The sequence below is a fragment of the Elgaria multicarinata genome, chromosome 17 (genome assembly GCF_023053635.1).
Source record: "Elgaria multicarinata webbii isolate HBS135686 ecotype San Diego chromosome 17, rElgMul1.1.pri, whole genome shotgun sequence".
NCBI classification, from domain to species: domain Eukaryota; kingdom Metazoa; phylum Chordata; class Lepidosauria; order Squamata; family Anguidae; genus Elgaria; species Elgaria multicarinata.
In genome coordinates, this window is record NC_086187.1 from 7,068,936 (window position 1) to 7,082,310 (window position 13,375).

General features: G+C 47.2%; 1 protein-coding gene across 1 annotated transcript in view; it reads right to left on the minus strand.

The window, feature by feature from the left end:
* Positions 1 to 13,375, minus strand: part of LMF1 (lipase maturation factor 1) — a 258,971-nt gene that overhangs the window by 27,054 nt on the left and 218,542 nt on the right. The window contains exons 7-8 of the mRNA XM_063143557.1: positions 6,021 to 6,204; positions 1,500 to 1,653 (exon numbers count right to left, since the gene is read on the minus strand). Coding sequence (XP_062999627.1) covers positions 1,500 to 1,653; positions 6,021 to 6,204 — 338 coding nt within the window. The remainder of the gene's footprint in view (positions 1 to 1,499; positions 1,654 to 6,020; positions 6,205 to 13,375) is intronic.

The following is a 13,375-nucleotide window of genomic DNA, read 5'->3' on the forward strand; positions in this document are numbered from 1 at the left end:
ACTCACCCATGCCTGGCTCATCGGTCTCTCATTGAGCCGCCCCCGCCCCTGCTCACGACCCTATGTGAGCTTCTCGGTGAGTGGCCGATGAGGCTGCAGGGGGTGTAAGCAGCAATGCCCCCCACCCCCACAACCCTGAGGCATATTTTGCTGTGGCACAAGCCTCACCACGCAGGGTACTACCATTTGGACTGGTTAGGTATGTTTTTGACCCCATCAAAATATTGTTGAAACACTCAGTAGCAACACTTTAAATGGGGTAGAATTAATATAATGAACTCAACATTTAAAAGCCCTCTCTGCGAGCCGCCGCCATTTTGCAAAATGTCAGGGTGGACGTTTCCAGGAAGGGAATGTTGTGCAGCGCAATGTTCCTTTACTGGGAGAGGCCAAGCCGCCAATGGCAGCCGCTGGATTCCCCGTCGCCTTGTGCCAAACGCTCGTCCTTGCAAGGAGGAAAGGCCAAGTGTCTGGAGCGTGGGTATGGACCTCCACCGCAGTCTCCTTCCTTGCAAAGAAGGGTATTGCGACGCCCTGACAACGGGTGGGGGGCGGCAATAAGGGTGGGCTGCTCCTGGACGCTTGGGCGAGTGGGGCCCGGGGCAGATGCAGGGTTGTCCGCTGGACTTCTGGACCCCAGTGGGAACTCGCAACATCCCTAAGTTTGGCTTGGTGGAGGTCAATACCCACGTGAAATGGAGCTGCCCTCGTATTCTTGAGGGTACAGGGTAACAGAAGAGAAATATCCATAGGCGTGCACCCAGGGAATTGTTATTTTTTAAAACGTGAACATTTGTGGAATACTCAGTCATAAGTATCATAAGCTCCAGCAGAGGCCTAGTGGCTGAAGGGGTGCTGCTCCCAGTAAGGAGATTTCTTTTTGCTCCTGCTTCTGGGAGAGATGATGCTCTCTCAGGGACAGCAGTTCTTCAGTGCAGTGGCAGAGCCGCCGGAGAGCAACCAGAGAACCATTTCCCACTGTGTCTGGATCCCTCTCTGGATCCCTACTCAATGGTCCCCTTAGTTTGGCATGTATTGCTCAAGACATTAGGGTGTGCCTGGGCACACCAGGCACACCCCTTGCACAACGCTATGGAAATATCCCAAGTTGTGGCAGCAGGCTGGTAATACCAGCATTAGACCTCTGACTTCCATGGAGTGAGGCATCATGATTACTACTGGTATGTGTGTGAAAATCTTGAGTATACTCAAGAACATGCCTTTGAAATCTTACCCACCCTTCCCATCTTATCCCTACTTAAAACTGCTCTCCCCACCCCCAGTGGAATTTAGAGTAACACTGCTTTCTACACCTAAGGATTATCCCAGGCAAATGGAAGGATCGTCCCTGCCTGCTCCCGGGATCCCCTGTGTGTCATTTGGATGCACAGGGATGATCCTGGGACGATCCCAGGGAAAAAGGCAGGTGTAGACATGTCCCAAGAAGGCCAATGACAGAGTGGTAGGAGGCGGTGTCCTTCAGCCAAAGGGACTCCTACCTTCCAAATGCCCCGTAGGTGTTGACTATCCGGAGTGGGTTGAAGGACGTGTTCATGAGTTGTCGTGAGCTAAGCAAATTGATAACCACTGGGACGCTGAGGAAGGCAATCAGGAGTCCAAAGGATATGTTCACCGCTTTGCGGATGTAGGAGCCTGTGGAGAAGGCAAAGTAGAAGCCATAAAGGAAAAAGGAAGGCCACAGTGTTGGGCTTGGAAAGGATGTTTAAGGTCACAGTCCTACAGGTATTTAAAGAGAAAAAAGTCGTTCAGATCCCAGCATTCCCCAGCCACTGGGGGTGCCCTAGGCCAGGAGTTCGTTTTCCCCCCTGATAAAACCAAACAGCGGCCGTTTAAGGGAGGATTGCTTTGAGCAATAAATGGATAGTGGGAGTGAGTTAAGCAGCCCCCCCAACCCCATGTTTCTGTACCGGAAATGGCAGGTTCCTAAAGCAGGCAACTGATTGTTCCCGTGCCTCTCATATAACACGTCCTTTGATTCTCTCCCTCTCCTGAGGAAAAACAGCTCCGCACTTGAGACCTGCTGAAATCCCCTTGTCTATACAACTGTTAAAGATACAGGAGCCCTGTCCTCCTTTCCATAGGGTCACCCCACCCATGGGGATCACTGCAATATATTCATCCTCGGATCATAACCACACCTGCTGTGGCAATGAGAGGTATTTCGCTAGCTACTCAATAAACCACCCTGATCCGCATGATTTATACCATAATACTTTAGACCTAAAGGACCCAGAATTGTGACGTTGCGTAAGAGAGGGGAGAGCCTTGGGGCATGGCTAGATGAGGGGAGTGGAGGGGGATGTTCCCACGATATGATGATCAGGAGATCCTCCCCCTCAGTCTACACGTGGCACGTGACGTCCCAGGAGGAAGAGGACATCGTGCCCGCCATTTTGTTTTTTCTTTTAATCGAAAAAGAGTGCAGGAGCGCTCCAGCGGAAATGTCTGTTTTTTTGTTTAAAAAAAACCCTCTTGCTCCCCCCACCCCTGATGGGCACGGAGCTCCTGAGGAGCTCTGAGTCCTGTGCCCGGTTCCTCACAGTCCCTCGTGAGGAGCTGGGACGGAAACAGGATGCCCGGCCACACGTCCTACAGTCTCGGGAGCATCCCGAGACCGCGGGAAAAGTCGGGATTAAAGGGTAGGGCGATATCCCGGGGAAAGGGAGGGATTATCCTTCCCTGCCCCCGGGATCCTCTGTGTGTCATGTGGACGCACAGGGACTATCCCAGGACGATCCCTGGGATATCGCCCCATCTAGACACGCCCTTGAACAATCCGAGTGCTCCTTTCTTCTCTCTCTCTTTCTCTCTCTCTCTCTCTGCTCTTCCCCTTCTTCTGGCTCCTCGTCTCTCTCTCGCTTTGCCATCCCCTCTCCCCCAACCTCTCCTGTCTCCTCCCATCCCACTCTTGACATCTAGACTGCAAGCGCCTCGGGGCAGGGATTTGTCTTTTGTTGTTGCTTATCTTGCTTTGCAAATGGCCACATGCATCAACGGCATCTCTGTAAAAGCAAGAACTGGACTCCGGCAGCATCGTGACTCAGCAGCGTAGCCAGTCACGTTTCCTCTTGCCCCTCTGTCTAGGTGCCGTTTCTGGCCTGGATTCCTTGCTCAACCCAATGAGAAAACAAACTATGGCCCAAAAATAGGGTGTGGGGGGGGGCGGAAGGTCCCAGCATTGCAGGCATCGGCCAATGGGCTGTGCCATATCTTTCTAAAAATCTGCTTCTCTAAATAGTCTGCGAAGGGGCTAAAAAGAAGAATGTCTAAAATGCTGCTAGGTTAAGAACAAGACACAGTGTACAGAAGTCATGGGCTGCTTCGGGAAGAATGGTCTGTTTTCTTCCTTTTTATGAAAGTTCCTCCATGATTAAGGCAGCAATGATACAAAATTTACATCCAACGTACATCTTAAAAACTGCCTTAGAAAACGCTGAAATCAGGATATTTTGAGTGACATAAAACTCAGCTGATTTCACCCATTCACATCCCAAACGGACATATTGTATGACCACAGATATTGGGGATTAGGCACAGGGCTGGGACCAGGTTATGGGGGGCGGGGGCTCTGAGGAGTGTTTTGGTCCCCCCCCCGGGAGCTGCCACCATCTATGTTCCCCCAGAATACCTGGGTCGATGAAGGTGATGGCAGCTGCAGCTGCCTCACAACACACTTCTTTTCAGAGCGCTGGACTGTAAGTAAAGGGTTCCACCACCTCAGAGGAGCTTGGTGGGAGTAGGGTGACCCTATGGAAAGGAGGACAGGGCTCCTGTATCTTTAACAGTTGCACAGAAAAGAGAATTCCAGCAGGTGTCATTTGTATGTACGCGGCACCTGGTGAAATTCCCTCCATCACAACTGTTAAAGCTGCAGGATCCCTGCACAGAGTGACCAGATACAAAAGAGGGCAGGGCTCCTGCAGCTTTACCTCTTGCAATGAAAAGGGAATTTCACCAGGTGCTTCATGCATACAAAGGACACCTGCTGAGATCCCCTTTTCTCTGCAACTCTTAAAGATACAGGAGCCCGGTCCTCCTTTCCCTAGGGTCACCCTAGGTGTAAGCAGCAATGCCCCCCACCGCCACCCCCACTCCCCTGAGGCATATTTTGCTGTGGCACAAGCCTCACCATGCAGGGTACTGCCATTTGGCCTGGTTAGGTATGTTTTTGACCCCCATCAAAATATTGTTGAAACACTCAGTAGCAACACTTTAAATGGGGTAGAATTAATATAATGAACTCAACATTTAAAAGCTTTTTATGTATTTGTAACAACACCAGTTTTGGATAGGACACTTGTAGGGCACAGACTACGGATGGAGAGAGATGCACAAATAAAATTGAACAAAGAACATGGGGATTTGCAGGGAAGTATTGCCAATTTACCCACAAATTTTATTTATTTATTTATTTTATTACATTTATATACCGCCCCACAGCCGAAGCTCTCTGGGCGGTTTACAACAATTAAAAATGGTAAACAGGTAAGTGAACAAAGAAATGGAAGGTAAGTGAACAAATCAGGTAAGTGAACAAAGAAATGGAAGTAAACACAGGCTACCCTATTTGAAACTTTGGAAGCTACTGGTTATAACAGCTCTGGCTTCAATAAAGTGAAATGCGCCTACTGCTTCAGATGCTGCTGAGGTGTTATGGAATGTTTGTAAACATTCCAACTTCTGAAATATAAGAAACTGTCAGTGCACAAGGTATCGGGGCAAATGGGGATGTTTGCAGTTTGACGGAAAGGGACACTGCAGAAAGAAGAGTAGGCAAACGTTCTTGAATTGTCTTCTGACTTGCCATTTCTCCCCAAATCCTTCTAATGACACCTTCCCTCTGAAAGCCCTTCATTGTTGTTTATCATGTCAACTTTCTCTATCCGTGTAAACTTACTTAGGAGACTGCAGCTTGCTTGAAAGGCTTGAATGCAGCTGTAGCTTTGCATATGGTGATTGAAAAGGGAACCAAAGTGATCAAGAAGCAGGCAAATAAGCAAAGTTGACCCTTCTTGTGTCCTGACATTTTTTTTTTAAGAAAAACAAAACACATTAAAGGGCAACACAAATAGTTCCTCTCCTATCTCTGCAGGAGAATGGCTCTTGTTTAAAGCCTCTCCATCGCCCTGATAAACTGTTTAGTCTGAGAATATTTTGGGAGAAGCATTTGATTCAAGGAGTGAGGCCCAGGCCCCTGTGACTGTCTGTGAAAGCGGGAGGGTATTTCAGAAGGCCTGGATTCGTTCTGTTCCACATAAACCAAAAGAAAGAGGAATTTCGTTAGTATAAAAACGAACACTTCCTTTGGTCTCGGACATCTCAGGCTGAATGTCTTCATTTCCCAGGCCCACCTGTTGACTGATTTGTCTCTAGGGGTCATGCAGCAGAGTTGCTATCGTCCAGCATCTACGCATCTTGATGGAGGAGGGAGGGGGACCAAGACAGCCCACAGAACAAGGCGTGACTCCAGGGCTGATGTCCTCTTTTGCGAGGGCCTGGGAATTTTGTATAGCTGCAGCTGCAGAAGTCTGGGAAGTCTCTGAATTTCATTTCTGGTTTTTAAAGTCTTTCATCCTCAACATGGAAGAGAAAAACCCTGAAAGCAATGCAGGCAGAGGATCGCTTCTGTGACGGATGCATCTCTGTCAGGAACGAAAGGAACCTCTCGTGCAAGCACTGAGTCGTTACTGACTCTTGGAGGGATGCCAGCTTTCGCTGACATTTTCTCAGCAGGCCTTATAGCGGGGTGGTTTGCCGTTGCCTTCCCTGGCCGTTATTACCTTTCCCCCAGCTAACTGGGTACTCCTTTTACCGACCTTGGGAGGTTGGAAGGCTGAGTCGACCCGAGCCGGCTGCCTGAAACCAGATTCCGCTGGGATCGAACTCAGGCCGTGGGGAGACTTTCGGCTGCAGAAACTGCTGCTTTACCGCTCTGCGCCACACTTGGATCTGTCAGACAGAACCCAATTATAAGCTTCCATTGCAGAAGAATGGCTTACCGTATCGCAAGGGTGCTACTTTCCCCTCAGCCTCTTTGGCTTGAATCTCCAGGACTTGGGCCTTCACACTGTTTTCCTTGGAGCTGAAGAAGAATGCCAACGAGGCATCATCGAAACATGCGATGCTGGGCACGATGGTCAACCAGTTGAGGAAGCTCAAGTTCCCACTGACGATGAGGAGCACCTAGGAGGAAAGAAGGAAGAGGAGCGTGTAAACTTGCAGGAAGGGGACTAGAGATGTCAAGGTTTTGAAAGAAATTAGGGGGAGGGGGGATAACTAGAAAAATTCAGGAACAGGAAAAAAATACCAATTTTTCTAAATACCCTCGCGTAATGACTGTTCTGACTTTATACTGTTAGTTTTACCCTACCCAGTGCCTGTTTACCCTACCCTGTGCCTGTTTGCTTTCTCTTCCCCTCCTTATTGCTTTACTATGATTTTATTAGAATGTAAGCCTATGCGGCAGGGTCTTGCTATTTACTGTTTTACTCTGTACAGCACCATGTACATTGCTGGTGCTATATAAATAAATAAATAAATAAATAAATAATAATTAGCAGAGCTTAAGCAGCAGTGTTCCAGCGTTTGGCTCCCTGCACGGCTGCTGCGTGCCTTTCTCGAAATACTCACACAAGTAGATTCTTCAGCAATAGAGTTTACTGAGACATATAATCTTAACGTTCCCATACAAAATCTTCCTTTAACAACAAGAGACATACACACCACGACCATCAAGAAAAACATTCCATATGTACAGGTACATATATATCATACACAGTATGATGACACAGTTTCATCATCCAATTATTCAATTAAGGGATGAGGTGAGAAATTCTTCCCTTATCTTTGACCTTTACAGTTCCAGCACTAATGAGCAATACCTGCGTGAAACTCTGTGCCAAGTCCACTTTTCTTCTAGGGCTTGTCTTTCTGGAGATAAATTTTCCTCCCTGACAGTAAAAACCATTGCATCTGCCCATGTACGCCACAAAAACACGTTCTTACCAATTTTTAAATCTGGATTTCCCCATAGTGTCAATTTAACATGAGAAAATGTACCAAAACACAATTGACATTATACACCACTCATCTCTAACGGCCATAACTGGGGTAGGAACTGTTCTAGAGTGCTATCCCTTTGGAGAGAGGATCCAGACAAGACTTGCATTGGCCCGCTCACATATCTAATTCAATCCCTGCCAATGGATTGAGACATTCAGTCTCCGTTGACTGAACGTGCACCGAATGGTCATAGGAATCGATCGAGCCATGCGGCTCAGATGGTGCTTGAACATGTCGCCAAAATATTGGAAGGAAAGAGAGTCAAAAGTCCTTCTTCACACATCACATAGTTAAATTATGGAATTCACTACCACAAGGTGTAGTGAAGGCCACTAATTTGGATGGCTTTAAAAGGCGGTTGGATAAATTCTTGGAGGCAAAGGCTATCAATGGCTGCTAGCCCTGATGGTTGTATGCTACCTCTAGCATTCGAGGCAATAAGCCTGTGTGCACTAGCTGCTGGGGAACACGGGTGCTGTTGCACCATTTCTAGCATTGTGGGTCAAAGGCTGGTTGGCCACCGTGTGCACAGAGTGCTCCCTTGGTCTGATCCAGCATGGCACTTCTGATGTTCATAAAATTGTATTGTTCAATGGAACTATATTCTTGAGAGGTCTAAATAAGCTACTGTGAAAGGTCATGGGGGCGGGAGTTTCTGCTTTCAAACCAGGCAATTGATGGGCAGTCCAGTCTGTGAATGTAGCAATGTGGCAAAATGATCCACAACATCTAGCTATAGCCAAACTGAGGTCACAGGTAGACATCACTGAATTAAAATTAGGAGGATGTACTCTCTCATCGGGGGTCCCTGGAGTAGGGTTCTGTTCTGTTGACCCATCCAAAGAAGAGTGCCATGCTCTTGGCATTTGTACCAAGCTTGCCATTCCAGAGGAGAGATGAAGGAGAAATTACCTAATTTTGCACTTTCGGGTGAAACAACACATTTTCCCCCAATTTGGCATTTAAAAATGTGTAGTTTTAAAGTTTTAACTATTTTAATACTCTTGTTCATATAAGTGTACAGTTTTATTGTTTAAATCAATTATACTGTTGTTTTATACTTTGAATGTTTTTAATTTTTGTGAACCGCCCAGAGAGCTCCGGCTATTGGGCGGTATAGAAATGTAATAAATAAATAAATAAATAAATAAATCCTATGCTGCCTTGACGACATTTTAGCAGATGAGGCAATATAAAAATGTATATAAATGTAAGTCATAAGAACATAAAAACATGAGAAGAGCCCTGATGATGGATCAGGCTGAGGGTCCATCTAGTCCAGCACTCTGTTCACACAGTGGCCAACCAGCTGTAGACCAGGAACTCACAAGCAGGACATGGTGCAACAGCACCCTCCCACCCATGTTCCCCAGCAACTGGTATACATAGGCTTACTGCCTCTGATGCCAGAGGTAGCACAGAGCCATCAAGACTGGTAAGCCATTGATAGCCTTCTTCTCCAGGAATTTTTCCAACCCCCTTTTAAAGCCATTCAAATTGGTGGCCATCACTACATCTTGTGGTAGTGAATTCCGTAGTTTATCTATGCACTGTGTGAAGAAGTACTTTCTTTAATCTGTCCTGAATCTCCCATCAATCAACTTTATGGGATGAAGTATTTTGAGAGAGGGAGAAAAATCACCACATTCTCCACACCCTGCATCATTTTGTATGCCTCTATCCTGTCTCCCCTTAGCCTCCTTTTCTCCAAGCTAAACAATCCCAGTTGATGTAACCTTCCCTCATAGGGGAGATGCTCCAGCCCCTTCATCATTTTAGTTGTCTTTTCCTGCACTTTTTCCAGTTCTACAATACCAATTTTTTTTAGGTGTGGTGACCAGAACTGTACACAGTATTCTAAGTGTGGTTGCACCATAGATTTGTATAAAGAAAGTATGATACTGGCTGTTTTATTCTCAATTCCTTTCTAATAATGCCTAACATGGAGTTTGCCTTCTTTATGGTGGCTGCACACTGGGTGGACATTTTCATCGAGCTGTCCACCACAACCCCAAGATCTCTTTCTTGATCAGTAACCACCAGCTCAGATCCCATCAGCTTATACTTGAAGTTGGTTATTTCCCCCCAAACATGAATCGCTTTACACTTGCTTTTATTGAACCGCATCTGCCATTTCGATGCCCACTCTCCCAGCTTGGAGAGATCCCTTTGGAGCTCCTCATAATGCCTTTTTGTTTTAACTACTTTTTAATAATTTGGTGTCATTGGCAACCTTGGCCATTCCACTGCTCACTCCTAACTCCAGACCATGTACAAACACGCTGAAAAGAATTGGTCCCAATACCGATCCCTGTGAGACCCCACTATTTACTTCCCTCCATTAGGAGAATTTACCATTTATTCCTACTCTCCGCTTTCTGTTCTTTAACGAATTACTGATCCATAAGAGGATATAAATAAATAAATTCTCAAAGTTTGGGATGAACCAAACTTAAGATTGGGAGACACCAAAATGGATAGATTTGTCCATTCCTAATCCAGAGGGTGTTTTTACACAAGCATTGACCATGAGCCCATGATGGTTCACTCACTAACATGGGTGGTACTGTTCACAATGTTGTCAACCTCTGGTGCCTCTTTTTTCAGGTTTATTCAGCCATTTTATAAATAGCCGAAAATGCAGTAACACCCCCCCCCAGCCAAAAACGCCATCAAAGAGGTGGTGTAAATCAAGAATCACACAATATTGTAGAACTCTTGCAGTGCCATCTACTGGCTGTATAAATGAAACATAAGGAATGTGCCCTCAAACGAACCAGGAAAAACAAGCAGAAGGAAGCATGTGTATGGTGCCTAGAGATGTGAAGGCCCGGAAAAATTCAGGAAAAAAACAGTTTTTTCCCCCATTTTTTTCCCCAAAGCCTTTTTTGTTTTTTCCCCGAAAAATTGAAAAAAATGAAGAAAAAACGGATTACGGGATGTTTTATTTTAGCATGATGAATAAAATGTTTAAGACAAGGTGTTCAGATATTTATTTCTCCAAATGATTTCTAAAAACTGTACAGTATCAGATTATTACAATTCCTGTGCACCAAAGACAAGCAAGTCCTAGGTTGCAAACTGAGACTACAACTCTCAAATGCAAGAGCAAGATACATTTCTGCCTCTAGGGGGCAGCACTGCCATTGAAGCAGAGACTGAAACTAATACTGATAGCTATAGCTCAGAAAATGTGTCTGATTAAATTTCATGCATATTCATTGAATATTAGGCCATAGCTAGACCTAAGGCTTATCCCTGGATCATCCAGGGGTCAAACCTGTTCATCTAGGTGACACACAGGGGATCCAGTGCTCAGGCAGGGGTGAACCCTGGATGATCCCAGGATAAACCTTAGGTCTAGCTGTGGCCTTGGTCCCTGCCTTTTTCTCAGTTGTTTTTATGGGAATGGGTGCTTTATATCTTGACACTGGAGGACTAGCGGAGACATAAATAATTTTCTTTTTTACTAATGTTGGTGGTTTCTTCAGTTGTTTTTTAAAATTGTTTTTTGCCTGCTCCTCATAAGCTGGCAGAACCAAAGAGGTTCCTTACAGTTCAGGTGTTCCAAACAGTTCAGGAGCTTGTAGCTCCATTTGTTACCCCCCCCCCCAAAAAAAAAGTAAAAAAAGTAAATTAAATTTGTAATAATTGTTTGAATACACTACTTTTAATATACCAAATGTAATAATGTTATGCCATACCAACTTGGACATAATTGCATTTTATGTTCCTAAAGTAACAAAGTGACTTTCAATCTATAAAAAGTGCTAATATTGCATTATTTCAATTTTTTGGCAATTTTTCATTTTTTCCGGGGAAAAAACGGGTTTTTTCCATGGCTTCAAAATTTCCGGAAATTTTACATCTCTAATGGTGCCCATCGGAAACCTGCAAAAACTCCAGAAGACAAAGCTCCAGTAAGGCTACAGGGTTTTTCCTTGATGTAGAGAAGCTCAGAGCCTTCATACTGTTTTCTAGTAAGAGCGACCGATATTGCTTACTGCTATTTCCCTGCCATGCCTGAAGAGGGCACTGAGGCCTGAGGACACAGAGCCAGGAGTAGCTCACTAGCTTAGGCTCCAGCTTCAGACTCTATGGTTCTCCATTCAAGATATGCAGCTTGTGACACCTGCATCTGAAAGCTAAAAACCCAAGTGATATTCTCCACCAAATATCTGGACTGTTCTTACAGGTGGGGGTCAGGGGACTAATTATTCATGTTGTTGATTTGGCTCTTTGACAACACCTTTTTAAAAATGTTAAAAACACATGCGTGCACATATATTAAGCCGCCCATTTCATTAATGTCTCTCAATTAGCCACTTCGTTAGGAAATCGCACATCTCTTAATTAATTCCAACCCTGCACCTCCGGTCTGCTTTGCAATATTGAGGCGATTTTAAGGAAAGAATTCCCTGGTTTGCGACTTTGACACAAGATCACTTTACTGCTTTATATATAGTAACTGGGTGGTCCTTTCTGGTTTTCCCTTTTTTTCTTTTTTTCTTTTGGTAATGATTCACCTCCCTTTATTACTTGGAAGCCAGAAGCACAGGAATCTTATTTCTACCAGCTGTCAAAAAAATAAAAATAAAGTAAAATAAAAACAACAGCATCCTGAAATAATACAAATCTGGCCTCTGATGTTTTGACACGAGGGTGAAATTATGAACCTGACACACTCCCAAGATATGTTCTTTGGCTAGAGGCAGGCAGGTCTTTCAAGGGGACAAGTGAGTTGATGCAACAGCATCAAGGAAAAGACAAGTGGGACCTGCAACAAAATCTCTTTACTGTGAAGTGCTGCCGTTCAGGATTCCAGCCACTCCGTTCTACAAACCTGGGTCGTCCCCCCCAACCTGCTGATACCTTCCTGTTATGAGTAGGAGGCTGCCGTTTGGGCTATATGCATAACAGCACTCACGGCCCGAGCATTTTGAATAGCAGGAATGACGATCCCAGCCAGAAACGCAGTTGGGGAAGCAGGGCCGGTGCTTCCATAAAGGCCACTTAGGCGGCCGCCTAGAGCGCCAAGTTCGGCGCCCCCGGAAGTCGCCCTCCCACTCCCAGAGCCGCTCTGGCCGAGTGAGGGCAGCTTCCGGGTGCGCCGTTCGCCCTGCTCCCCAGCGTCCCTGGCTTGGCTTCAGCTGGGCGCCCGCCCAGCAGCCGAAGCCAACCTGGGACACTGGGGGGCGGGGGCGGGCGGCTCCACGTTCTGACTTCCGGCGGGCGCCGGACATCAGAACGTGGAGCCGCCTGGCGGAGAGGGGTGACAGCCCGCAGTGCGCCGCTTACCTGCTCGGCGCCGGCGGCTCTTCGCCTGGCGTGATTGCCGCCTCCGCCTCCTCCTCCCCTTCCCCCCGCCACTCCCTCCCTTCCCTCCACCCGGCCATGTGGCCAGCCTCCCGCTTGCCGCTCCAACCCGGAGGTTGGAGGTGAAGGGCAGCAGCCCGCCTCGATGCCCCTCAATGAAACTCTGCCGTCGCCGCGTCCGGGCGGCCAGAGGAGTCGGGTGCTGCGTGTAGCGCTCCTGCTGCCCAGCTCGCTCGCCTCGGGCCGGATCGGGGTGCAGGCAGCCGCCCGCCTGCCAACGGTAAGCCCCGTCCCTGGCCCCGGGGTGAGCGGGCCGTGTGGAGTGTGTGTGTGTGTGTGTGTGTGTGGATACGGTGGTGGTGGTGGGGGGTGAAAGCAGCTCACCTTGCCTAGGGCACAAAAAAGTCTGGCACCGGCCCTGTTGGGAAGACTTTCATGGACCGTAAGCTCTGCTTGTGATTGGCTACTTGGCTGCCAAAAGGGAACGCTGATAGCAACTGAGTTTGATCAACGCAATGTTCGCTCCTTCACTCTAGGCGTTGCAGGAGAAAGGGGATGTGGAAGGGTCAAAGGGGGCTTCTACCACGTGCAGAGAAGTCTCTTGCACACCTTCCGCTGAACGTGCAGGAGTTGGGAGGCAGGGCCAGTCAGTGAGAGGCAACACTTTGCTCCACAAGTCCAGCTGCTGTGTGGAGGGAAAGTGTGAAACGAGGCTAAAGGACATAAAGGTTTTTCAGACCAAAAGTAGCCACATTTTTAGGAAGGGATGTGATGGAGTCATTGATGCCCAGAGTGGCAGCAATGCTTCCCATGAAAGAGTGGGCAAACTGGTTTCTGCTGAGGGCCACCGTCCCTTGGGTTTAATCTGTTGGGAGCCGCGTGCCAGCAGTGTGTGGGGCCAGATCCCACAGTGGAGGGGCCACCTGCTCTCTCTCTCTCCCCGTTTCTCCCCCTCCAGTCTTCTTTTCTGGCATAG